This window comes from Prorops nasuta, unplaced genomic scaffold (assembly GCF_024137725.1).
Source record: "Prorops nasuta isolate Cenicafe-Biocafe unplaced genomic scaffold, Cenicafe_Pnas_1.2 PNAS00007, whole genome shotgun sequence".
NCBI lineage: Eukaryota > Metazoa > Arthropoda > Insecta > Hymenoptera > Bethylidae > Prorops > Prorops nasuta.
This window is the reverse complement of record NW_027116804.1, coordinates 2,997,432-3,023,932: the sequence shown is the minus strand read 5'-3', so window position 1 is coordinate 3,023,932 and position 26,501 is coordinate 2,997,432. Positions and strand designations below refer to the sequence as shown.

Genomic DNA, 26,501 nt, shown 5'->3' with positions numbered 1-26,501 from the left:
TAGGAGGATTATATACTAATAGAATATACATGAAGGACTTATCCATTTTTACTTTGACAATTAGAGATTCGTTGAATATATTTCGAATGGTGTTGTTGAGAATAAGTGAGGCAAAAATATGGTTAGCTATAAGGAATAAAACTCCACCTCCCAAGGAATCACGGTCATTTCTGTATACCTTATAACTATTTAAATAAAACTTGTCGTTTTTATCCAACCAGGTTTCCGTTATAGCAAAAATGTCCACTTTATATTTATCTATTAAGTGAAGTAACGAATAGGTTTTATATTTAATAGATCTGGCATTCCAAAGACTTATTTTAACACTAGACATGTGAATGTAAGATAGGGGTTGGTTGGGTGGGAAGTGTAAGGATAGTAGCTTAAAAAGTGGTGAACCTAGTCTATGCGGCCTTCGAGAATCTAATTCCTGCTGGTAATAGTAGTTTTAATCTTTTTGTTTGTAGCTATGAAATCTCTAACATCTCTTCTGTCTATTTTTTTTATTTTCTTCTCGTTTCCTGCTTTCCTTTTAATAGGTAAATTTGTGTATGCGTCACAAGTTTTATTATCGCGAGAATCATCTGCGGGTATAAAGCGTACTTCATGGTCTGAATTATTTTTATACTCTATAATGTCAGCGGGGAATATTGCTTGGGTATCCTTGCCTTTCATGTTTTGAGTCATTGTTGTTCTATTTGCCTCGCATGTAGTGTTAGTACCCATACCCATACCCATGTGTTGTGGATTACAGAGGTCATCATCCGTCCAGTGGTAGTCTCCTGAAACAGTCACTTCCCGATCTGGCACCTTGGAGGAGTCGGCTGGGAGAGTTTCCTCCATTTGCTGCTGATCTCGTTCATGTACTTTCCGATTAAATGTATCTTCGTTAGCATTTGTAACTATGTCACTATAGTATATATGCTTTCTAGATTTATTAGGATGGCTAGTCTGTCTTTCAGTGTATAGCTGAATCCAATTAAACAAGAAGTTGCCGCTATTTTTATTAATCAACTCAAAATGATTGTCTATTTCATATTCAGAGGTGTATTTATTGTCCAGGAGGAACTTTTTTGCATCATAATTCGTTGAATTAGTATATGACTTGACTTTATTAATAAGAGTTAAAAATTTTAGTACTGGACAGTTGTTACTCAAGCTTTTGTGATCACCATTGCAGTTACCACAGAACGTTACTGATTTACACATTTCAGGATCATGATCACCTGCACAGTTTTCACAGCGTCTGTGGCCCCTACACTGGTAACGAGAGTGTCCAAACCTTTGGCAAGTGAAGCATTTCTTAATTTTTTCTAGGAAGGGTTTAACTTTCAGCTTCACATTGAATAAATATATGTTTGAGGGCAAAAAGTTTGATACGAAGTTTATCTTCAACGAGTTAGTGGGGATAGGAACTTTATTGTCGTTGTCCCATCTGGAAAGTCTTTCAACTTTAGAAGCTTTAATATTCTTATCATTAAGATTTATGTCAAGCAAAATATCTTCAATGTTCAGGTCCTGCAATACATGTCTAACTATTCCTATCTTCGTAACTGCATAAAAAGGTATATAGATTATCCAGTTTTTATCGACTAGTTTGTGTTGAGAATCTACTAAATTATTAGCAGAATCGGCTTTGTCAAATTTCAATTTTATCGTGTCCTTATTGGCTTTAGAGATTTTGAAGTTATCTGAACAAATACATTTTAGAGATTTGCTTATCCTCATTAGGTGTAAATTGCCAATGTTATTGTTAAGATCAGAAGAGATTATGTTTACAATAAAAGGTCCCGTATGAACCACCCCATACCTGTTGTTCTGCCTCTGCTCCTTAGCTAGATTTATCATTTTAGTTCTCTGATCAGTTAGAACCGTATTATCTGGCGGCTCCTTTGTTGTGTGGAAAGATGATCTTTCCCTTCGTTGCTCACTGTTATCAGCCATTTAGTATTAACGATTCTATTAGAATTATGTATAATAGATCAATAGATCTAGATCACTAGAAATCACGTCTTGCTTAAATTAAAGCCTGGCTATTTAATCAGTTGTCAAAATTATTATATATTTAGATAAATAGTATAGATCTATGTAAAGAATTAGTAAATGCCCAGTAGAATTAATGAATAGCTTTATAGTCAATTATTCAGTATCAACTCAAAAGTCAAAAGTGAAATTCTATTCTAAACCCATCTACGAACGAACTGTACTCGTTAAGAGACATACGGGAACTGAGTCGATACTCATTAAAAGAAAAGTTGTAGGCGAAAATGTCACCTACCCATTTTCTATACTACCGTGCTTTCTTGTTGGAAGCGTGAGGCTGAAGCGAATCTTTCAAAGCAAGATCCGTTTCCCTCTTTCGATGTTTGACCCCTGCTTTCAGACCGGGCATTTACTGAAAATTCTTGCTCGGCTTCCATTATCAAAATCCTTTAAAGAAATATCAACGAAATTGTTACAAATTTAAAAAATAAAGAATGTTAGTAGAAGCGACGAAAAGAGATTTTATGTAACAAACTTACCCCCATTTTTCTGATATATGCTTCAAATGTATTTCACCAATGTTATTGATAATCCACTTATCGAACACTTATTTAATTCGAACAAAGGACGGTTTTACGATACTTTGCTTTACCGCTACAGTTCGTTTTAATCTGGGGATTAAACCATAAACCATATTTCTTTGCATTACAAAGAGATTTTTATTATCGATGATTTGTATATTCGGGATACCGTCTGTGTCACTGAGCGTAATTGGAATGAAGATGGTAGTTGAATGATGTAGTATAATTTAAAGCTTATATTTTGCTTTATTTATCACTTTTACTATTTTTAAAAATGTTTTCACCCAATTAAAGTAAACTTCATCAAAGAAATCAGTAAATTAAGAAATTAATTTAAACTAATTATCGATTTCCGCTGATACGCTTAGAGCAAAAACTTAAAAAACAAGACCAAAGACGAAACAGCCAAAAAGACATCGCCTAAGGGCTGACGAAGGCTTTTAATGAATTATCCCTCCTTGAGAAGAAAAGGAAGGGGTCCATCGTCCACCCTGTGAACCAATCAGATCTTCAGTTTAGCGAATGTTGTTCCTTTGGTGAGGAAATTTTTGGTACACGGAGTAGGGAAGGGTAAGGATATTTTTTCTGGACGGGAAGTACCTCTTTTACGTCACAGGAAGATTTTTCCCAAAAACAAAGTTGGCGATGGCAGGATGTTTACATCGCAAAATGGGTTTTCGTAGATAGTCATAAAAAAAGAAAAACTCCCGGGTGGCTCACTTGTACCGCAGATGGATTTCCCCGTATGTAAAAAAAGACGTCTGAAAAGGGTAAATTTTGTAGACAGTTCTTGGTTTATTGCTCTATAAGCGATAACTCAGGTAGAGAAGGTAAAGGGATGCTCTCTTTGCATCCAGGATAGGAATGTTTACTCCAATGTATATGCTATTTAAAATCTATGTTTTAATATAGTTATATCAATAAGTTCAATGTCTACCTGATATTCAAATATCATTGCTTTATTTTTTATTTCGTCTAGCTCATATATGGTGCTACTGGAGAGTGAGGCAGCATATAACTTTCCACACTTTTCGTTATTCCTGTATATACAGATACTTTATTTGAAGAAGTATGACTATTATTAAGGTGGAAGAGTAATATATAAATTGTTTGTTAAAATTTTTTATTGTAAAAAGTTTCTTTAACATGCGAAGAATATATTCCCAAAGTTTCAAGCGAAAAAAAATAATTTACGAATCTTTACAAAGCTATCGAAGCTATACTCTCGAAACGCGTATATCAGATGAAATAGGAAAACGAGTGCGCAATTTTGTCTTGTCTTGTTTGGCCTAATAAGCTTTATACATAATTTGTTATTTGAATATTATTCAATACATATATGTACATGTACGGCAAACAGATTAAGCTTCGATAAGGATGAAATTCATAAAAGTGTTAGTAAACAGAACTTTTAAGTCCAAAAACTTTAAACGCGTTTTTCTCAAAACGTTTAATTTTTTGCGTCGTAAATGCAAATAAAAAATTATTTGTCTAATTTACTGGAAATTTTGCAAATACATTTTTTAACTTATTGGCCTCAACAATAAGCAAAGTATACCTCAAACTTCATTAAAAAAACCATTATAAATACATTTTTTCTCCGTTTGTTTATAAAAAAAATGACATTTTTGTTCAAAAAAACCTCAAATTTTAATTTTTAGACGTTTTTTATTAAATTTCACTATATTGTTATGGGTTCACATTGCGATAAGCAAATTCAATCACATTGGTACAACTAAATTTATTCTGTCCTTGTAGAGATATTTTACAATGTTGAATAGTATAAAATAAATTGATAGGAAACAGGTAGTGACCTCTCCCTTGACCTTTTTATCTAGGTCCTTCTCGAGGTCCTTGAGCTGGACGCTGAGGGTAATATATGTTCGTTGAGTTTACTTAGTACAGTGTGGAGTCGAGGGAACAACGACAAATGACCCATAATTTTTTTTTTCAGGGCATTCACTTCTTACATTTATGTGAATGTGGCGTAAACAAATTTTAAGTTGGTAGAACTACTTAGTCAGATCTGAGGTTACTTCAAACAGTCAAAAGTAAATAATAAAGTAACAGCTTATGAAAGCAAATGAAAGGAGTAATTTTTAATAATATTTTTTGATAAGCAGCCTTTCTTCTTATATCAATTCCTATTGAAAAGAACAACTATTGTTCGTGCCGTGCATAAATGGGTTAGAAGGAATGATAAGGATAAATAAACTCAGGAATATTTTCAGATAAGTACAAATTTGCTGACAATTTATCATTTTCTATTCATTTATGTAAAATATAGGAAAGCAATTCTTTGTGAGAAAATTTTCTTCTTTTTATAGATGTATGACGAAGCCAGTGGTATGTGATCTGCGGTTTAATTCTCAGCCTCAGGACTAATCGTAAATACATATCTGTTAATAATCTTTCATTTCTCTTCCTGGATTATTAGGATTTCTATTGTGTATTAAAAGAAGGTATTTGAAAGGTTAGCAAAATTATTATTCTTTTGTAATAATATAATTCATCAATGAATTTGTTACTCACTTCATATAATTGAATATGTAAATTTTCAACTCATAGCCTAATTAAATACTTTCAATTACAGTTGCTGTTCTTTCCTCAAAGCTTTATTTACCCAAAAATCACATTCAATTCCAGCTGACGAAGAGATAAATGAAATGTTTTTAATCAGTGTCACGATATGCAGTATTTATGATTGGAAAACTTATCTATATGCTTACGCTGTTTTCCTAATTAATTAGTTAAAACAGGAGCTGGGCAATGTATAGCGAGTCAATATTATCCAGTTAAATAATATAACTTAAATATGTGACCTGATATACTTCGTCTTCTTTTATCGTAACATAGTGTACTGTGAAAGGTATATATAATACTCTTTATCATGCAACAAAGCAACAATTTTCTTACATTTTATTTATTATACATTATATATAAAATGATTAAAGTAAGTACATGTTAAACATTAAATTATTAACAAATTGAAATCTAGGTGTTGAGCTTAGAGGAAGAATAGCAGCTTTTGATAAAGAAGGATGATAGGAGAGAAGAATATGAGAAGGATGATCGTGGGTACGTGCGTCGGAAAGATGTACGTGGAATAAAAATATGTAGAATTGGTCTATGATATAATAGAGAAATTTTTGCCTACAGATAGAAGAGCTTTAAAATACATAATAGCTCTTGTTATATAACGTATTGGAAAAATGATAGAAATAAGCGGAATGTGAAACGGAAGATAAGGAAGAGTAAACAATGAATGTGCGTGCGAAATATCTCTATCCTTTTCGATGCTTATTTTGGTGCAATCTTCCAAACCTTTTTGGGGTTTTCAAATCATTGCTTTCTTTCTACATATTTAATATACGGTTAAACTGCTGTAAGGATAATTTTGCTGACTCTTTTTAATCTCCGCAATTTATTTTTTAAATATGTAGTCGTCTATTGTCAAACAAGAAGATTGAATATAATATTTATATATAGTTATTGTTGCGGTAAGGAAAAGCACCTTAAATTTTGTATAGCTTTTATCAGGCTTTATAAATATTGTCATTCAATTGATAATTTATCTTCTAAATTTGGTCTGTAGAAATAGTTGATTCCTTCTTACTATTATGTGACCGCATTTAAATAAAATTTCCCTTTATTAATTATACTAAGGTTTCTTTTACTGGAACAGATTTTCAAATAGTATTTTAAATTCTTTAAGTAAATAAAATAATATTTCATGAAGAGTAGAAATATTTTTCTATAATTGACCCAAATTTTTTAAGACTTAAAAATATTTTTATTCCAATATTGGTTACAGCTTGAATATATATTACAGTTGCAAAACCGTAATATCGAAAATTATTGACAAGTTAGATCGCTTTTTATTTCATGAAGTTAACCCTTGTAATTTTTTTGCATGTTAATATATTTTTATTTTTCTAAGAAATATGGGCAAAATAAAGAAAGATCTTTCCACGATGTATGGAGATGGTTTTAAGTATTACATAAAAGATACTTATAAAAAAAGAAATGGCACAACAACAACGTAAGATTTAATTTTTAACCAATTAAGTGAAAACAAGGTTGTATATCCTTTTTTTATTTTTGAGTTTCGTTATAATTACAAAATACTTTAGATATTTGAAATGCTACCTAAAGACATGTACTGGTAAAGCAAAATTTATAAATAATAAGTAGAATATTTATTTAATGCATGAACATAATCATGAAAAGGAAGAAAGCATTTTTAAAGAGGCCAAATTTAGGGAAGAATGTTACAAGTTAATAACAATTGAAGCTGATAAAACTTCTAAAGAAATCTATGATGCTTGCTCTTTACAGTAAATTATATATCTTTTTTCCTTGAATATTTTGTTATTAAAATAAAAAATTACATTTTACAAAACAATTGTAGATATTACAATGAGTCTAAAACATTACCCTTTAAGAACTGTGAGCGTACATTGGGTAGATGGAGAATTAGGAATAATTTAAAATCACCGAAAACTTTGGAACAATGTACCATCCTCAACAATGAAAAATGGACGGACTTTTTAAAATTTGATGTTTGTGGTAAAGCACATATCCTAAAAAGCTACCAGTATATTGAAAAGGATATACAATTTATAATTGTAGTCAATATGAAGCTTTGAAAGATATTGATGTCCAGCTCAACAATACATGTAGATGGTACTTTCGATGCGATACCGAAATTAATGAATTCATTTCAAATGGTAACCGTAATGGGTTACTGGAATGAAAAGGTTTTAAGTTTAGGAAAACATTTAAACATTTTTCGCAAAAAAGACTTGTATAGGTTTCTAGATTTTAATTAATATTTTAAAATATTAGTTATCAATGTAGAAGTGTTCTATTTTTAATATACCCTAGTATGAGGATAATAATTTATTATTTTCGTAATATCAGAGGTATCAAATTTTTATTAGTCTCCCGGAATGGAAATAGAGAAAGGTCTCATTAAAATTCTATGAATAAAAATGATATCTCGTTATTGTCAAAGGAGATAAACATCTTCTTACATTTGCATGTGTTCTGGGGCAAATAAATGGGATACTCAATATAATTAAGTTCATTGTTTTTCAATCATACAAAAATTACGAAATATTCGATGTTTATATTCAACTTATCTCGCTATTTTTTAACATTATATTACTTTCATTATAGGCAATTCCGTTTATATGGGCGTTAACAAGTTGCAAAACATAATTTTTGTATGAAAAGCTCTTTTATTTTATTAAAATAAAAATAGCAAAAGAATTAAATCCTTGCAATATTATTTGTGACTTCGAATTAGCCATGCAAAATGCACTGAGAACAAATTTTCCAGGAGCTGCCATTAAGGGATGTTACTTTCACTATGTTCAGGCATGTGTATTCTAAGTACATATTTAGTCGATCTACACTCTTGCCCTACCTCTTTTCTCTGTCATTTAAGTATTATATTTGATAATCGTTTTTATTATATTACAGGCCATTAGAAAGAGAGCGAAAAAACTGCATATGTTTAAAAAATGGCAAAAATATGACACAGTAAAACAAATAAAAATCTTATTTAATTTGCAAAAAATATATAATCTTCCGTACATACCAGCCCCGCTAATGTTTGAAGCATTTAACTTTTTAAAGAAAGATATTTGTAATGATACGGACATAGGTGATGACTTCAAACCCCTTTTTAACTATTTTCAACATTTTTGGATAAAAAAAATGAATCCGCAGACATTGTCAGTTTGGAATTGTTCTATAAGGACAAACAATGTTATAGAAAGGTATCATCGATACTTGAAAAAAGTAATGGGACCTCATCCATCTTTCAAGAAATTTATATGTAAGTATAAAGAATATGATATCATCACTCGAATAAAAGTTATATAATGTTTATTTCCATCAGCCAAACTACAGTACATAATTAAAATATATTTTATACAAAATATAAATAATAACCACAAATTAAAATATGTAGACAAAAAGCGTTTAAATTTAAACTTGTGGTTAAGCAAAAACTTTGATATATTTAATAATATACATGAAACATGTAATAAAAGAAAAATAATTACAAATTTTTTAACTCGGTGTGCATTTAATAATGATATATGCATGAAAAAAATCAAAAAAATTGTGCAAAAAAATGGTAAGTTATCTACTAGTTATGTACAGAATGTGTTCTGTTATTACTGCAAAAGAAATCAATTCGTGTAGATTGTAAGATTTTAAAAATTCAACTAAAAACCCTAAAGCTACCATTTGGCGGTCAAATAACGTGTTTGCAATTTTAGACATACGTAAACTAAATTCATCTGTATTTTTAAAGTGCATTTCTCTAAAAGCCCCTAACGTTTGCAATTTATGATACGTGCCACAAAACTATTTTAATATGAGTCTTTTAGTCTTTGAGTAGAAAACGCCTTTAAAGTTAAACCATTTTATAGTATATTTTGCTTAAAAAATAATTATAAGACAGAAATTTCTTACTTTAAAAATTCTTATAATTTCCGGGAATGTTTCAACGATGCTTGACAAATACAAAAATTCTTAAAACTTTATTCAATCAACAGGATGAAGCTTTGAATGAGAAAAAGTTAAGGCCAACGTAGAAATTGTTAAAAAATTGCTTTCGCTAAATCATTCGTTCTGTATTATATATTGCTTCGATATAAGTTCACCAATGATACTCACACATTGCATTTTCCAAATTTAAATTAATCTAATAGAACAAAAATTTTTTTCAGAATATTTACAATTCATGAATTACAAGGACATAGAGGCCCTTTACAAAAATATCTCAATCGCTTAAATTTTTGCATAACTCAAGGTCATTATATTAAGTACGTTATATAATCTTATTATTACAGAAGCATTTGGAATCTTAATGATTTGAATGAATATATTCCAATTTAATTAATACAGAGAACTATCTATAAAAAATAAACTGTAAATAGGTTTTAATTAGTATACTAATGTTTTGTATTTCAAACTGTGATAATTTTATCTACACCATTATTATATAGATATGTATTAAAATAAAATGTTTATAAGTGATAAGAGACAACATAAAACAATGTTTAAATATCTTTTTCTTCAAAAAATCTTTGTAAACACATATCTTTCATTTTCAATTCGATTCATGCGTATCTGTTAGTTTTACTTTATTTAAACGCCCTTGACGCATACACCGTACACCGGACACTGCATATAATTATACGCAATTATTTACCCAAATACATTGTTACCTGTTCCATATGTAACATAAATATGCACGATAATATAATTTACTTACGAAATTACATAAACATGTTTTTTTTTGTATTCATTACAAAAACTAATTTATACACCAATTCTGCACATTTTTATTCCACGCACATCTTCCCGACGCACGTACCCACAATCATCCTTCTCATATTCTCCTCTCCTATCATCTTTCTTTATCAAAAGCTACTATTCTTCCTCTAAGCTCAATACCTAGATTTCAATTTGTTAATAATTTAATGTTTAACATGTACTTATTTTAATCATTTTATATATAATGTATAATAAATAAAATGTAAGAAAATTGTTGCTTTGTTGCATGATAAAGAGTATTATATATACCTTTCACAGTACACTATGTTACGATAAAAGAAGACGAAGTATATCAGGTCACATATTTAAGTTATATTATTTAACTGGATAATATTGACTCGCTATACATTGCCCAGCTCCTGTTTTAACTAATTAATTAGGAAAACAGCGTAAGCATATAGATAAGTTTTCCAATCATAAATACTGCATATCGTGACACTGATTAAAAACATTTCATTTATCTCTTCGTCAGCTGGAATTGAATGTGATTTTTGGGTAAATAAAGCATTGAGGAAAGAACAGCAACTGTAATTGAAAGTATTTAATTAGGCTATGAGTTGAAAATTTACATATTCAATTATATGAAGTGAGTAACAAATTCATTGATGAATTATATTATTACAAAAGAATAATAATTTTGCTAACCTTTCAAATACCTTCTTTTAATACACAATAGAAATCCTAATAATCCAGGAAGAGAAATGAAAGATTATTAACAGATATGTATTTACGATTAGTCCTGAGGCTGAGAATTAAACCGCAGATCACATACCACTGGCTTCGTCATACATCTATAAAAAGAAGAAAATTTTCTCACGAAGAATTGCTTTCCTATATTTTACATAAATGAATAGAAAATGATAAATTGTCAGCAAATTTGTACTTATCTGAAAATATTCCTGAGTTTATTTATCCTTATCATTCCTTCTAACCCATTTATGCACGGCACGAACAATAGTTGTTCTTTTCAATAGGAATTAATATAAGAAGAAAGGTTGCCTATCAAAAAAAATTATTAAAAATTACTCCTTTCATTTGCTGTCCCAAGCTGTCACTTTATTATTAACTTTTGACTGTTTGAAGTAACCTCAGATCTGACTAAGTAGTTCTACCGGTAGAGGGTAAAGTGCCATAATATTTTCCTATAGCAAATTTAAGGAACTTTGGGTGAGTAGTTTATATTATGCAGCACATGCCCTCTACCGTCTCATCAACTATAAAATAATATGATATAGTAATGTTCATCCTTCCTTAAACATTTATGTACTGTATGAGGTTAATTTGGAGATTATGAAATCATATATTTTTTCTTTCAGTTACAAAATGTTGACTGTATAATAGTTTTGAAATGCAAACTATTCTTATTTTTTATTGAAATTAAATAAAACTTATTCAGAAAACATACAAACACATTTTGATTATGCATGTCTACACAATTTAGTGGATACATTGACGTGTTTAATATTATCCTTTACTAAGGAGCGAACTCATAAATAGGTAAAACTTGTATGCATGTTTAAACAAATATTTGTATTCCTTTTTTAGTGTTTCTTCGTCTTCAATAAAATAATTTCTTTTTCATAAATTACGTAATGCTTTACTATTATTTTTTATGATACCATATAATCGTTTACAAATTCCCCTTTTCATATTACACAATTTTAATGTTTTCTACACTAAAGCTGAAGATATTTTTGATGAAGAATAATAGTTATAGCCTTTCTAAACACTCGCCTTTGAGAACCTTATAATTTCAGCATCACTTATCTACACCCAGATTTTAACAGTCTAATCTCACTAGTGTTATAGCTGTTACTTATTGTATTTTAAAGTTGCTTTTTATATTCCTCTTTTTTATAATATGAAAAGTAATTAATACACTTTATTTTAATAAATATTTACACAGACGTGCCAAATCTCATTTTCCTCATTTTTAAAAATGGTCGGAGACGATTCTTGTTGATCTTATTGTGTTGTAAACGAACCTGATTTTGAAATTACTCCAGTACATCAGATTTTTTTTTAATTTTTAGCTTAAATAGTACAAAATGGCTTTTTTCGCCATTTTCATTATTTTACTTCAGAGAACGAATTTTGTTTAAATTCCACAATTAAACCATATAGTATTATTCGTTAGCTTTAAAATCCATTTTCAAAACTTATTATACTAGCAGGATGCGATGCAATAGTGGTAATTTACAAAAAGAAAATTTGTTCTCTAAAATAAAAATCATAAACTGAGGAAAACAGCCGTTTTTCAGCCATTTAACTGATATTTCAAAACACCTGATGTGATAGAGAAATTTCAAAGCCACATTCATATTCAGTAAAAAAAATGGAAGAATTGCCCCCCCCCCCCCCCCCCTCCTTCCCGTCCATTCTTGAAACTGAGAAAATTCAATTTTCCAGGTCTGTGTTATTGTTGAAGATATAAAGTCGTAGCAAACTATACATATTACAATAATAGCATAGATACCACACATGCTACCATAGGAGTTGTTGAATTGTTCTCATCTTTTCACACCGTTCAGAAAATACTTGTGAAATTTCCTTTATGGCTGCTGGTAAAAATTCCTCCATTTCCTTATCTCATTCTTGTATGACAATTCCAAATATTTTCTTCTTTTATATATAAGTTGAACTTCCTGTAATCATTAAACACGGTATGAGGATCTTAATTGCAGCTTCGAAACTCGACATATAATAATAATATGAAAAATACATTAGAATATTACAAATAATATCAAATCAACAGACCTATTAAAGACACTATCTCAACTAGACCTAAGACTGTATGATGAAATTTTTCTAATTAAATAGTCAAGAGTACTTTTTTTCGATATGTAAAGTATTAGTGTTAATCAAGCATATAAACACAATATATAACATGCTATTGTTAGACAATATGTCAAAAATTACTAAGTTGATCTTTCACTCTTTGTCGAAGGGTATGGAAATTATTCTGTGGGAGATTTCCATTCTATGTAAACTTCAGATCAATAAAAAATTGAAGATGGCTTACAATAAATAAATGATTAAATCTGTAAAATAAACAAATTACATCCACAAAGCATACAAAAGATTTATTCTTGAATATGCACTTATTATATACAAAAGATATACTTATCTAAAAGTATTTTTATTATATTCTTTGTGCATATGCCATATGGCATCAATATGTATAGTGAATGACAGGCCATTTCTCTTTGGTTTTCTTACAGAGATGGTTATTATACTTTTAATTCTTTTATGCCTCAAACTTTCTATATTACTTATTATAATCTTTTAATTTCAGCTGTAAGTATCAATGCACACACATTTACATGAAAACATTTTTGGATTACTTGTGTTCGTAAGTTTCTTCTACTCGCACGCATGCGCACAAAATACATTATAATATAGTCTACTCATCGAAAGCTCCATCCCTAGAAAGTAACTATAAAATTTTATGGCACTTTACCCTCTACCGCTTCTGAACTTCTCTTGAAAGATTTCTGGAGGAATGTCTTCATCTTCGTCCCAGAAGAACTCACCTGGTACTCTCAGTGTTGTACCGTAAACTAATTCGGCTGAAGTACAGTTTAAATCATCTTTAAATGCTGTACGCATGCCTAGAAGCACTGTGGGCAAGTTGTCCATCCAGGAATCTTCTTCGTGGCACATTAGTGCAGCTTTTAATGTTCTATGGGATCTCTCCACCATGCCATTTGTTTTAGGATGATAAGTCGAACTCCTTGACCTGTGACATCCAACTGTATTCCTCAGAGCTGTGAAGAGACGGGCTTCAAATTGGCTTCCTTGATCCGTAATTATTCCTTTAAGAGCGCCGAACCTGGATATCCAATTAGTATAAAATGCGTCACATACTGTAGTTGCCTCCATATCTTTCAATGGGATAGCTTCAATCCAGCGTGTGTAACGATCTACCATGGTCAAACAATAACGAAATCCTCGCTGTTCTGGCAGAGGCCCGATAAGGTCCAGGTGAACTTGTTCGAATCTCACGTCAGGTATTTCTATCTTGACAGGGTCATTTTTAACGTGACGATGAACCTTTGACTTTTGGCATGAAATGCAAGATTTTGCCCACATTCGAATATCCTTCGACATGTTAGGCCATACGAATTTCTTCCTGATGATTTTTGCTGTTGCTTTTCCACTGGGATGAGACAATCTGTGCACGGCATTAAAAACTTGTTTCCTGAGGACTTTAGGTACGATAGGACGGATGTCACCAGTAGAAATATCACAATAAATGTGGTCTAGTGAGTCGTTTATTGCTATCTTTTTAATAATCAGTGCAGTATTAGATTGAAGCAATGAATCGATTTCCTCATCAGTTTTCTGCTCTCTCGCTAAATCTTGTAAATTCACGATGACCGGCATGGTGATTGCTTCGACTCTCGATAAAGCGTCTGCTACAATATTTTCTTTACCAACTACGTGTTGTATTCTAGTGGTGAATTCGCCAATGTATTCTAATTGTCTCGTTTGTTGAGCGGTGGCCTTGTCAGCTTTCTGTTTAAATGCATATATCAGGGGTTTGTGATCGGTCAAAATAGTCAAATCTCGGCCCTCTAACATATGTCTAAAATAACGAATGCTGTTAAAAATAGCTAGTAACTCTCTGTCATATGCACTACGTGCACGTTTACGAGGTGACAACTTTTTTGAGAAAAAACCTATTGGCTGCCAAACGTTATCAACCCCCTGCTCAAGAGTGGCGCCCAATGCCGTGTCTGAAGCGTCCGTAGTTAACCTCAAAGGAGCGTTCTCTGCCGGATGAGCCAAATATGTCGCATTGGACAAATCTTCTTTGCACTTATTAAAAGCAGCTGTAGCTTCGTCAGTCCAAACAATGGGAGATTTATCGTTCTTTTTACTTTCTCTAAGGTATCCATTTAACACCGCTTGGGATCTGGCTGCGTTTTTCACAAAACGCCTGTAAAAATTAATGATACCTAGGAATCTTCTTAATTCTACCACTGTACTAGGTTTCTTGTAGTCTTTAATTGCTTTAACTCTTTCTTCGAGTGGGCTTGTGCCGTTAGCGTCAATATGAAATCCCAAAAACTGTATTTCTGAGGCACCTAGGACGCATTTATTTACATTAATGGTCAGGCCATACTCGCGTAACCTTACGAAAACTTTTTTAATATGTTCTTGGTGCTCTTTTTCATCTTGGGAGGCAATCAAAACATCGTCTATGTAGCAGTAAACAAAATCTAAGCCTCTTAGGACGATATCCATGTATCTCTGGAATGTTTGTGCCGCGTTGCGTAGTCCAAATGTCATCTTAGGAAACTCGTATAGACCGAATGGTGTAATTACTGCCGTTTTTGCAATGTCGTCCTCTGCCACGCTGATCTGTTGATATGCGCATACCAGATCCAGTGTAGAAAAAATTCTCCTGCCCTGCAGTTTGTACGAATAGTCCTGTATGTGAGAAATGGGGTAACAGTCAGGTTCAGTTACAGCGTTTAAACGACGATAATCTCCGCAAATTCTCCATTCGCCTGTTTTCTTTTTAACCATATGTACAGGACTCGCCCAGGAACTACAAGACGGACGACAAATTCCTTTCTCAAGCATGGTATCAAATTCAGCCTTTGCAGCTTGAAATTTTTCTGGTGGAAGCCTTCGTGCCCTTTGAGCTATTGGCGGACCCTTACTGACTATGTGATGTCTAAAGTCTTTCAACTTGACTTCTGCTTCAAGGTAACCTGCCCTAATAATTTCTGGAAACTGAGACAATAAATAAGCATATGGCTCCTTTGGGTTGATCGTCGATATTGCACAACTAGGAGTGTATGCTATTTGACAGATTGTTGTCAAGTTAGTCTCCGAATCGCGTAGACGTTTTCCTTTCAGGTCCACTAACAAACCGTAAAATCTTAATAAGTCTGCACCTATTATAGATCTTTTCACGTCGGCGATTACAAAGTTCCACTTTATAGCTCTCCTCAATCCTAGATTCAAATTGAGTGTTTTGGATCCGAACGTTGCTATTTTTGTGCCATTGGCTGCAAATAAACAATGTTCGTCACGTACCTTCTCTGACGTTCTAGGAATTACAGATACTCCTGCGCCTGTGTCTATCAGGAAACTCTTCCCACTGTTTGAGTCGCGTACGAAAAGACGGATTTCCATTGGGAAATCATTACTCACCGCCTCGAGGAATGATATTCTTAGTTTTCCATTTTAAATTTGCAGGGCTGACGACAATGGTGTGCTTCTTTGCCGAATCGTCTATGATAATAACAGAGCTTCTTCTCATCTGCTTGTGAAGCTTTAGCTTGCGATTGATGGCGTGTAGAACTTTTCCTAGACCTTGATCTAGAATGTGACCGTTTTTTGTAACGATCTCTTGGTCTTCTATCTAATTCCAGATCTGCCAATCTTTTTTCTAGTGCTGCCAGGACGCTTTACGTAATGGCGTCTACTTGCGCTGATGTAGCCATTGCATTTACCGACGAGGATAAAAAACTAGCTTCTGCGTAACGATCAGCAGCTTCTGCTTTTTCTTCTAAGGATTTCAATGGATTCTCTGGATCCACGTCCGGAGCTGTGATCAAAATGCAACGCAGGGTATTAGGCAGTGCGTCTAACCATAATGTTTTTAAAGCTTTTGCGGACACTACCGATCCTGCCAATTGTTTCATTTCTCTCAGTAAATCTGACGGTCGTTGTCCATCAACTAACTTTTTTCCTTGAAGTAGCTTTCGGATCCTCTTCTCTTCAGAGTCGGTGTATCTTGCCAAAATGGCGCGTCGCAAGGTGCCATATTTGTCTGAAACCGGTGGATTCTTGATCAAATCGTGGACAAAATCCAAAGTGTCCAAGTCTAATTCCACAATGACTTTATGGAATTTAGATGTATCGGAAGTCACTTTATGCACTAGAAACTGCGATTCTAAACGATCGAATCATAATTCGGCTCTTGTTGGCAAAAATGGCTGCCGTTCCATTTTGTCCACGGAATCGACGCATGAGTTTGGATCCATCGCAATTAAGCTGGGTATAGCCTCTAAATCCGCTGAGATATTGGATTTATTTGGCATAAAATCCTCTCGACGCGTAGCTTCGAATGACCTGGGCTCTTCGTTTAAGGCTTTACCGAAACCGAACATCACTGAACTCGATAATAAATGTTAATCCGCGATCACGTCGGGGTCACCATATATAGGTTTCTACCTACAATAATTTAGACGTGTTCGTTTTTACTCCATTTATTCACCGGTAAACAGGAGGATTCTTCACAGAGTTGCTCATAGCTAAGTCCTCGACTCGGATACCCACAAAACTACAGTCTCTACCGGAAGTACTACTCGTTCCAGCGTAGCTTTTTCCTATTGGCTCGCTAACAGCCAATCCTGATCGTGGTTTCGAACTATAGCTAAGAATCCCCACACAGCTTGGCGCACTTGCGACATCTGGCTTGAGCTTTAAACTGTAGCTTCCTCATTGGCGAATAGTGAATCACTTTTGCAGTAGTTACGGACTGTTACGATGTCATTAACTTTTTAGTAACCTTTTAATAGTTAATAATCATAGTTTATAACTTTCTATATAAAGCCGGTTTGAAATTGTGTTACTTTTGCAATTAAATAATCCTAACTAAATATTCAAAACTTTTTGACAATATTTTCCAATTTTTCTAATAATTTAATTTAGCATTAATAATGCTGTACTACAGAACAAAAAACTGTTTTATATGATAGCAAGAAATTGAATTAATATTAGATTTCTCATCTTCACAAATTATATAACTTTTTGTCTAACTAAACTGATAACCTAACCAAGCTATGTCACTTGATGTGGATAGTGAGACTCTTGACAATATAGTCTTGGAAGAGATTGCACACAGACAAAATTTTGAAGTTTCTGAAAATGGGTTAGAATATATTCTAATGCAAAAAGCAGAATATGGACAAGACACATTGGTAATTAGTTAGAATATAAATTTTACCATAAGTAATATAATTTCAGTTGTGATAATGATTTATACACTATATTTTTTTATGCATATTCATTAATCATTATTTCAGCAAGTTATTGGCGAAGAGGTAGTCGTTGATAATATTAAAGATGAGTGCAAAGATTTGTCCAAATATATCAATTCTGTAGTTGCACAATCGCAAAGTAGTTATGATAAAATGATTGGAACTTCTTTAGAAACTGTTTCTCACTCTTCATCTATATGTCCGTTAACTGTAAAAAACAAAAAGTGGTTACCTAATTATATCAACAAGGAGCTTTCTGTGGTAATTATGATAGAATGCAGAGATTTATATATGTATATACGTATATATATATAAACATTTGAGTATATATAACAGGCCCTCGATGTTGAAGAAAATTCAAGTCAATTGTGTACTGAAATAAAGACAGATGATTATGAATCAGATGAAGAAACAATAGCTACATTTGTAACAGCCGCTGGTCAGCAACTTGCTCTTTATGCAGTAGAGGATTCTGAAGAAATATTTGCAGTAGCTGTTTATGATGAAACTGGCAATCCACCAAATAATTTTCAATTCCTTATGAAGTATAAATTTGTATCTCTTAAAGTGCATAAATTATCAATTATTTTGTACTTACATCTATGTAATTATGCTTTTAGGTCAGATGTAGAAAGATTAATTGGAGAAGGAGCAGTTAGAACTGTTAAGAAACCAACCCAGATACATAAGCAGACATTGTCGTCCCAGCCTCCAATGTTTTTACCGAAACAATATGGTATAAGCAGGTCTACAAATAATGAAAATAAAATTACTATAGATATAAAAAAGAAAAGGGAAAAAAACAGAATTTTAAGAAAGAGACCACCCTCTTATCTGAAAGCTAATACAGACTTAGAATCAAATTTCTTTTATACTAGCATTGATAAACACTCAGAAGTTACTTATCTGATGGTAAATAGTAACTCTTGTGATTATGGTAAGTATTCTAATAGAATGTGATTAACATTATAATATACTGTATATGTTATTTGTTAAATTTACATTTTATTGAGTAGGTTATTCTAAAAATAAACATGATATTGATGATGATAATGAGGTTCTTCAGCAATCCACTGTTCAATACATCTTCTTTGAAAGTGATCAATCAGAATCAGAGTTAACATTTGATGATATTCAATCTACATTAAACAATTTAAAAACAGAATCTAAAGGTTTACAAAGAAATGTGATAATAAAAAAGGAAAAAGAGAATCATGAAACTAGGAAAATGTTTATTTCCAACCCAGAGATTGATAATTTTAAAAGTTTAAACCCACTTCTTCTTTCACAAACTGTACCATTAAACTCTACTAATTATGAATGTATGTCCGAAATAACTAATTTAGACATGCAAAATGAAAGTACTAATAACTGTAGTGAAGTAGATCATCAATTAATAAATGGAAGGAATGATTTAGTTAAAATACTATCAAATTCTAACAATGATATAAACTTAACATTGTGTGAAAATCATACACAATGTTTGAAAACTCCAATGCACCAGCATTTCAAAACTAAACGATCGCGAAAACAGCAGTTGACAACCGTTAATCGCGAAGATTCAGAAATTATTATACAAGCAGCTGACTTCTTAAATATTGAGGATGACAATATAAGGAAAAAATCTAAAAGAAAAAAAAAAATATTACCTTATAAAACCTATTATAAAAAACTTAACAAAAAGAGAACTGGAAAAATTAAACCGACTGAGGTTGAGATTATTGAAATTGACAATGAAGAGGAATACCTTGATGAACAGAGAAGAGATATTGTTGAAATAACATTAGATGATACTAAAGAAAAAAATTCTAGTGATAAAGAGAATGATGTTATTATGGTGAGAGACTCCGATGAAGAAGTAAAAGACTCAAATAATCAACTTTCTACCAATTTATGTTGTGTACATTGTTTAAAAAGTTTTAGGCTACACAGAACTTTAAATACACATTTACAAATATGTTCACAGTCTCCATCCTACTCTGTAAACCTAAGATTATCAGAAATGAAAAAGCCAGAAATATTATCTGAAAAGTGTATGAAGAAAGAATTCACTTGCCGAACGTGTGCAGAAAAATTTGACGCAGCTTTAGTTTTAGCGAGACATGTACGCTCGCAACATTCTCAAAGAAAGAAAAATAAATTGAATAACTTAGTAAACAATAAATCAGAAGATTCTTTGTCACCAAAACCAACGAGAACAAAATTTTTAACTACAAGACCAAAACAGCAGATAAATGCTAAAACAAACGTTTCTTGGAAAAAAAAAGACTTAACCTGTTTAGATTGTGGGAGATGGTTTCCTAGTTGTGCATTATTAAAAGCACATTGTCTTCAACATGCTACAAAAAACTCAGGTCAGTGTTACAGTATACTGATTTATTACTAAATTTTTAAAAAATTTAATTTTGCAGATCGATTTATTGGAAAGTGCCCAATTTGTAGAAAACAAACAAGATCTAAAAGCATCTTCATATTACACTTACAAGAACACAATAAAATAAAGATCTCTAAATTTGTAAATAAAAAGAATAAAACGGTAAGAAAAATCATATCTACGAAAAAAAAGGGAAGACCCAGAAAGCTTTGAATATTTCATATTAAATATACACTAAGGTGCATAATCAATGTATTACAAGGTGTATACAACAAACTTATAGCTGAAAACATTTTTTAAAATGAGTAATACTACATGTTGATATTCCCAATAAAAATTTGGGAGTATTTACTTAAGCCAATTACAAAGCCTATTTAAAAAATTGCATTAAAAATTGTTTATTTTATAAAAAATATATTAGTTATGCTTCATTAGTAAAATACTTGTCTAAATCTATTTAAGGAGTAGTACTACAATGTAAATAATTCATCAGTTTTCATGGTTTCCTGAAATAAAATCATTATTATTCATTTGTTTTATAGATTGTAATAAATGGAGTTATATTAGGGTATGAATTATATAAAATTGATGATTATAAAGTTTGAATAAATACGGTAATTAAAATAATTTCTTACATTTTTTATTATTTGAGTATTTTTATGTAGTTAACAGGAATCCGTATACCGACATTATAGGGCAAAAACTATTTCGCATGTAGCGTCTTCATTTGTTGATGGACTGTAAAGTTATTTCATGTTTTTGGAAATGCCAGAAGCTTATCTGCTAAATTACGTTGGGAAAATTAACAAAAAATGAAACAAAAATTTTTGTTTAAATAAATATATTAACATTATTGAGAAACAACAAATAAATCGTAAAATCCCCCAACGTACTTTAATAGATAATGTTTTTGCGGTTCCAGAAAGTCAACAAAAATGCAAATCCGTCAAGAAATGACGATGTGTTAAGTTTTAGAATTAACTGACACTAGTAATCTCCCGTTTCATCTCTGCTATGAATACGGCCGTAAATCGTCTGAATGTCTAAAACTGAGGAGCTGGCAACGTTGCAGTGCATTTGGTTATGTGTGTGAATATCCATGACTTCTTTTAAATCAGAAATTTGAACTTTAGACTGCTAACCTTACTTACTCTGTACCCTGTTACAATCTTCGTAATAAAGTAGCAGATAAATGGAAGGCAAACAGGATAGCAGATATAATTACCCTTGCATTGATGGAAAGCAAATTTCCTCAGGTGATAGAATAGTTACAGAACATGAATATGGGGATGAGTGATATGCAGCTGATTTGGTAGTCTTATTTTATAATTGTGAGGTAAGCTTAATATTCAGTATAAAAATTGAATTAACGTTAGCAAATAACTTTACAAATCTCTTCTAATAGAGTATGGCACTACGCTAATGAGCCATCACTCATTATGGCAACGTGATGCTACTTACCTGATGGATTGTGAAAAGCAAGGCAAAGTATGATTAGAAATTTTTTTGCAATCACTGCCAATGGGATGTGAATCTATAGTATCTAAAATAATAGGATTGTCAAGGTAATAACACAAATCACACCACATATGCTGGTAAGTAATTTAATTTGCTTTTTGATACGGACAATTAATACATATTTAAAAAATTAATATAGGTTACTACAATATGCAAGATCCAAGGAATTAAGTACGTTAAACAAGGATGAATGGGAAATGCTCTTGGGCATTGAAAGCGCAATATAATGAATTTATTACTTATAACGCTGATAAATTTTTGAGGCATTATGCTGATAATGGCGAGTTGGAATGCCTTGATTTACTCTAGAATTTAGGATCCTGTATGCTGGCTATTGAAAGATTCACATTTTCAGGTTGGTCAATATTATATTTAGCTAGTACGAAAAATAACGCAAATGAAGTATATTTTGTATTGATTTATAAAACTTATCTAATTTCAGGCAAATATTATGAATATCACCAAAAGTATGAAAATGGAGAGTTCAAGGATGCAGTGAGTTTATTGGTCAACACTTTGGTTTAAAATTTATATAACACCAAAATAGTAAGATATTTATAACGGGTGTTGTTAAATGATTTGTATATCTAATACGACTACTAAGCTTTACTTTTCGTTTTCCTAGTTTTTGGCTGATTCTTTTGACTGATGTAATACAATTGTTGCAGGCAGAAAACGTTCTTCTTTCGTCCAACGATAGTTTCGAGTTAATAAGCTGCACAGTGGCATATGAAAATCATTCCAATTAGATTTGAGGAGAAGGCAGATATTTTCAGATTAGTGGTCGCTAGAAATTTAGCGCGAGCATTAAACTATGGAAAGATGTCAAGAATAGTACAAAAACTCATTCTTCAATATGTTCAAAAATATATTAGCTTTTTAAAATGACCCTTTTCGCGATCTTTAATCTATTTATATACATCGTTATTTGTACTAATAAAAAAAGTATATCATATGCCTTCGTTTGTAAAGTACCTATTGCGATAATTTTTATAATTCACAGTATAATATATAAACGTAATCTAAATAAAGAAAAAAAAAATATATTGAAATCTTAATTCACATTATCTCCTGTACCCTACTTAAAACCAGCAAATAAGATTTCTTCCATTTTCATTTATAATGCAAGGACAGTTATCCAAACCATATACTGTAAGTCCAATCTTGTAACATTTACTGGAACTAAAACAGCAAAGGAAATATGTTTTAACATAATAAGCTTGAAAAATCACTACCAAATTGTCAAAGTGATACATCTAGATCTTATTTAAATAATACCTGAATAACAACTCCCTTTTTAATAACTTTATTTCCTTTCTGCATGGAGATTTCAAATTTAAAGCACAAAAATTGACAAAGCTTTACCTCATTTTTATTCATCGACTGAATGTAGTTCATCAGCTTTGTTACAAACCTGGACCTACGAAGCATAAGAGAAACACAAAGGATCATGTTCGAATACATTTTATATATGGTTATCAACAATATTACTCATCTAAGAAAACAGTTTGTCTTATTATAGATTTGGAGAACATGCTGCGTACACTATCTGAATTGTAATTCCATTTCTTAACACTGGTTAATTCCTCTGGTTGAAATCAACATGACGATTGCATTTGACTCTTGGCAGGACATTCCATAGTAGTACCTTTACACCTGGGATAAAGAGACATTATAATTAGCACTAATTTTACCAATTGGTTATATATGATAATAAATATGCAAATATTTGCATTTTATTTAAGAAACTATAATAATATTTTTTATTATGTATTTCTTATGTAAATTGTTGCAACAATTTTATTGTATTACGGAAAAATGTAATATAATTTTTGTCAAAATTAATTTAATATATAAAAGTCTCAATAAAATTGTTTCAACAATTTACATAAGAAATACATAATAAAATATATTATTATAGTTTCTTAAATAATGTAAGAAGAGATTTGGTCAAATACTGTTGATAGGTGGCAGGATTGCCTAGGTTTGATCCAAGGTTGCCAAGTGTAGTAAATACCTTCGGTACTACCCAAGGTTGCCAAGTGTAGTACTTTCGGTACTACCGGTAGAGGGTAAAGTGCCATAAAATTTTATAGTTACTTTCTAGGGATGGAGCTTTCGATGAGTAGACTATATTATAATGTATTTTGTGCGCATGCGTGCGAGTAGAAGAAACTTACGAACACAAGTAATCCAAAAATGTTTTCATGTAAATGTGTGTGCATTGATACTTACAGCTGAAATTAAAAGATTATAATAAGTAATATAGAAAGTTTGAGGCATAAAAGAATTAAAAGTATAATAACCATCTCTGTAAGAAAACCAAAGAGAAATGGCCTGTCATTCACTATACATATTGATGCCATATGGCATATGCACAAAGAATATAATAAAAATACTTTTAGATAAGTATATCTTTTGTATATAATAAGTGCATATTCAAGAATAAATCTTTTGTATGCTTTGTGGATGTAATTTGTTTATTTTACAGATTTAATCATTTATTTATTGTAAGCCATCTTCAATTTTTTATTGATCTGAAGTTTACATAGAATGGAAATCTCCCACAGAATAATTTCCATACCCTTCGACAAAGAGTGAAAGATCAACTTAGTAATTTTTGACATATTGTCTAACAATAGCATGTTATATATTGTGTTTATATGCTTGATTAACACTAATACTTTACATATCGAAAAAAAGTACTCTTGACTATTTAATTAGAAAAATTTCATCATACAGTCTTAGGTCTAGTTGAGATAGTGTCTTTAATAGGTCTGTTGATTTGATATTATTTGTAATATTCTAATGTATTTTTCATATTATTATTATATGTCGAGTTTCGAAGCTGCAATTAAGATCCTCATACCGTGTTTAATGATTACAGGAAGTTCAACTTATATATAAAAGAAGAAAATATTTGGAATTGTCATACAAGAATGAGATAAGGAAATGGAGGAATTTTTACCAGCAGCCATAAAGGAAATTTCACAAGTATTTTCTGAACGGTGTGAAAAGATGAGAACAATTCAACAACTCCTATGGTAGCATGTGTGGTATCTATGCTATTATTGTAATATGTATAGTTTGCTACGACTTTATATCTTCAACAATAACACAGACCTGGAAAATTGAATTTTCTCAGTTTCAAGAATGGACGGGAAGGAGGGGGGGGGGGGGCAATTCTTCCATTTTTTTTACTGAATATGAATGTGGCTTTGAAATTTCTCTATCACATCAGGTGTTTTGAAATATCAGTTAAATGGCTGAAAAACGGCTGTTTTCCTCAGTTTATGATTTTTATTTTAGAGAACAAATTTTCTTTTTGTAAATTACCACTATTGCATCGCATCCTGCTAGTATAATAAGTTTTGAAAATGGATTTTAAAGCTAACGAATAATACTATATGGTTTAATTGTGGAATTTAAACAAAATTCGTTCTCTGAAGTAAAATAATGAAAATGGCGAAAAAAGCCATTTTGTACTATTTAAGCTAAAAATTAAAAAAAAATCTGATGTACTGGAGTAATTTCAAAATCAGGTTCGTTTACAACACAATAAGATCAACAAGAATCGTCTCCGACCATTTTTAAAAATGAGGAAAATGAGATTTGGCACGTCTGTGTAAATATTTATTAAAATAAAGTGTATTAATTACTTTTCATATTATAAAAAAGAGGAATATAAAAAGCAACTTTAAAATACAATAAGTAACAGCTATAACACTAGTGAGATTAGACTGTTAAAATCTGGGTGTAGATAAGTGATGCTGAAATTATAAGGTTCTCAAAGGCGAGTGTTTAGAAAGGCTATAACTATTATTCTTCATCAAAAATATCTTCAGCTTTAGTGTAGAAAACATTAAAATTGTGTAATATGAAAAGGGGAATTTGTAAACGATTATATGGTATCATAAAAAATAATAGTAAAGCATTACGTAATTTATGAAAAAGAAATTATTTTATTGAAGACGAAGAAACACTAAAAAAGGAATACAAATATTTGTTTAAACATGCATACAAGTTTTACCTATTTATGAGTTCGCTCCTTAGTAAAGGATAATATTAAACACGTCAATGTATCCACTAAATTGTGTAGACATGCATAATCAAAATGTGTTTGTATGTTTTCTGAATAAGTTTTATTTAATTTCAATAAAAAATAAGAATAGTTTGCATTTCAAAACTATTATACAGTCAACATTTTGTAACTGAAAGAAAAAATATATGATTTCATAATCTCCAAATTAACCTCATACAGTACATAAATGTTTAAGGAAGGATGAACATTACTATATCATATTATTTTATAGTTGATGAGACGGTAGAGGGCATGTGCTGCATAATATAAACTACTCACCCAAAGTTCCTTAAATTTGCTATAGGAAAATATTATGGCACTTTACCCTCTACCGGTACTACCGTAGTACTAAAAAGCGACATATCCTATAGCGTAGTACTATTTTAGGTACTACGCTATAGTCGCTGCTGATACTACTGGTCGGCGGAAATACGTCAGAGGGTAGAGACTGTAGAGGGGCCGCAATATTGGGAACTGACAGATTGGAACATGACATCTGGTGATAGAAATCCGAACTATTTTAAGCATGCTATGCTATTAATGATATAATTGATATTTATTACTGATTTATTACATTTTATTAATATTATAAAAAATAAGAAAAT

At 31.3% G+C, this 26,501-nt stretch overlaps 2 protein-coding genes and 1 long non-coding RNA gene across 4 annotated transcripts; 2 read left to right on the top strand and 1 right to left on the bottom strand.

The window, feature by feature from the left end:
- Positions 1-16,345: 16,345 nt before the first annotated feature.
- On the bottom strand, positions 16,346-17,050 carry LOC136774877 (uncharacterized). Its single transcript, XM_066729355.1, has 2 exons — positions 17,038-17,050; positions 16,346-16,833 (listed from the first exon to the last, which is right to left on the bottom strand). Exons 1-2 carry the CDS (start codon positions 17,048-17,050, stop codon positions 16,346-16,348), a joined length of 501 nt encoding a protein of 166 aa, XP_066585452.1.
- A 332-nt stretch (positions 17,051-17,382) lies between these two features.
- On the top strand, positions 17,383-20,906 carry LOC136775142 (uncharacterized). Its single transcript, XM_066729645.1, has 6 exons — positions 17,383-17,863; positions 17,969-18,184; positions 18,260-18,468; positions 18,544-18,860; positions 18,940-20,277; positions 20,335-20,906. The coding sequence occupies exons 1-6, from the start codon at positions 17,726-17,728 to the stop codon at positions 20,508-20,510; spliced, it is 2,394 nt and encodes a 797-aa protein (XP_066585742.1). The 5' UTR covers positions 17,383-17,725; the 3' UTR covers positions 20,511-20,906.
- Positions 20,907-21,361: 455 nt separating this feature from the next.
- LOC136775143 (uncharacterized) lies at positions 21,362-22,844 on the top strand. Of its 2 annotated transcripts, none has more exons than XR_010822898.1 (5): positions 21,362-21,633; positions 21,703-21,862; positions 21,955-22,170; positions 22,258-22,361; positions 22,484-22,844. It is a non-coding gene; the product is annotated as an uncharacterized lncRNA (long non-coding RNA). The 2 variants fall into 2 exon arrangements; XR_010822897.1 differs by having other exon boundaries at positions 21,379-21,633; positions 21,703-21,892; positions 22,484-22,837.
- Positions 22,845-26,501: the final 3,657 nt, after the last annotated feature.

Coding starts and splice junctions, on each gene's coding strand:
- LOC136775142 (XM_066729645.1), top strand. CDS start 17,726: ATGTCACTTGATGTGGATAGTGAGACTCTTGACAATATAGTCTTGGAA. Junction 17,864..17,968: donor AATATGGACAAGACACATTG/GTAATTAGTTAG, acceptor TCATTATTTCAG/CAAGTTATTGGCGAAGAGGT. Junction 18,185..18,259: donor TCAACAAGGAGCTTTCTGTG/GTAATTATGATA, acceptor TATATATAACAG/GCCCTCGATGTTGAAGAAAA.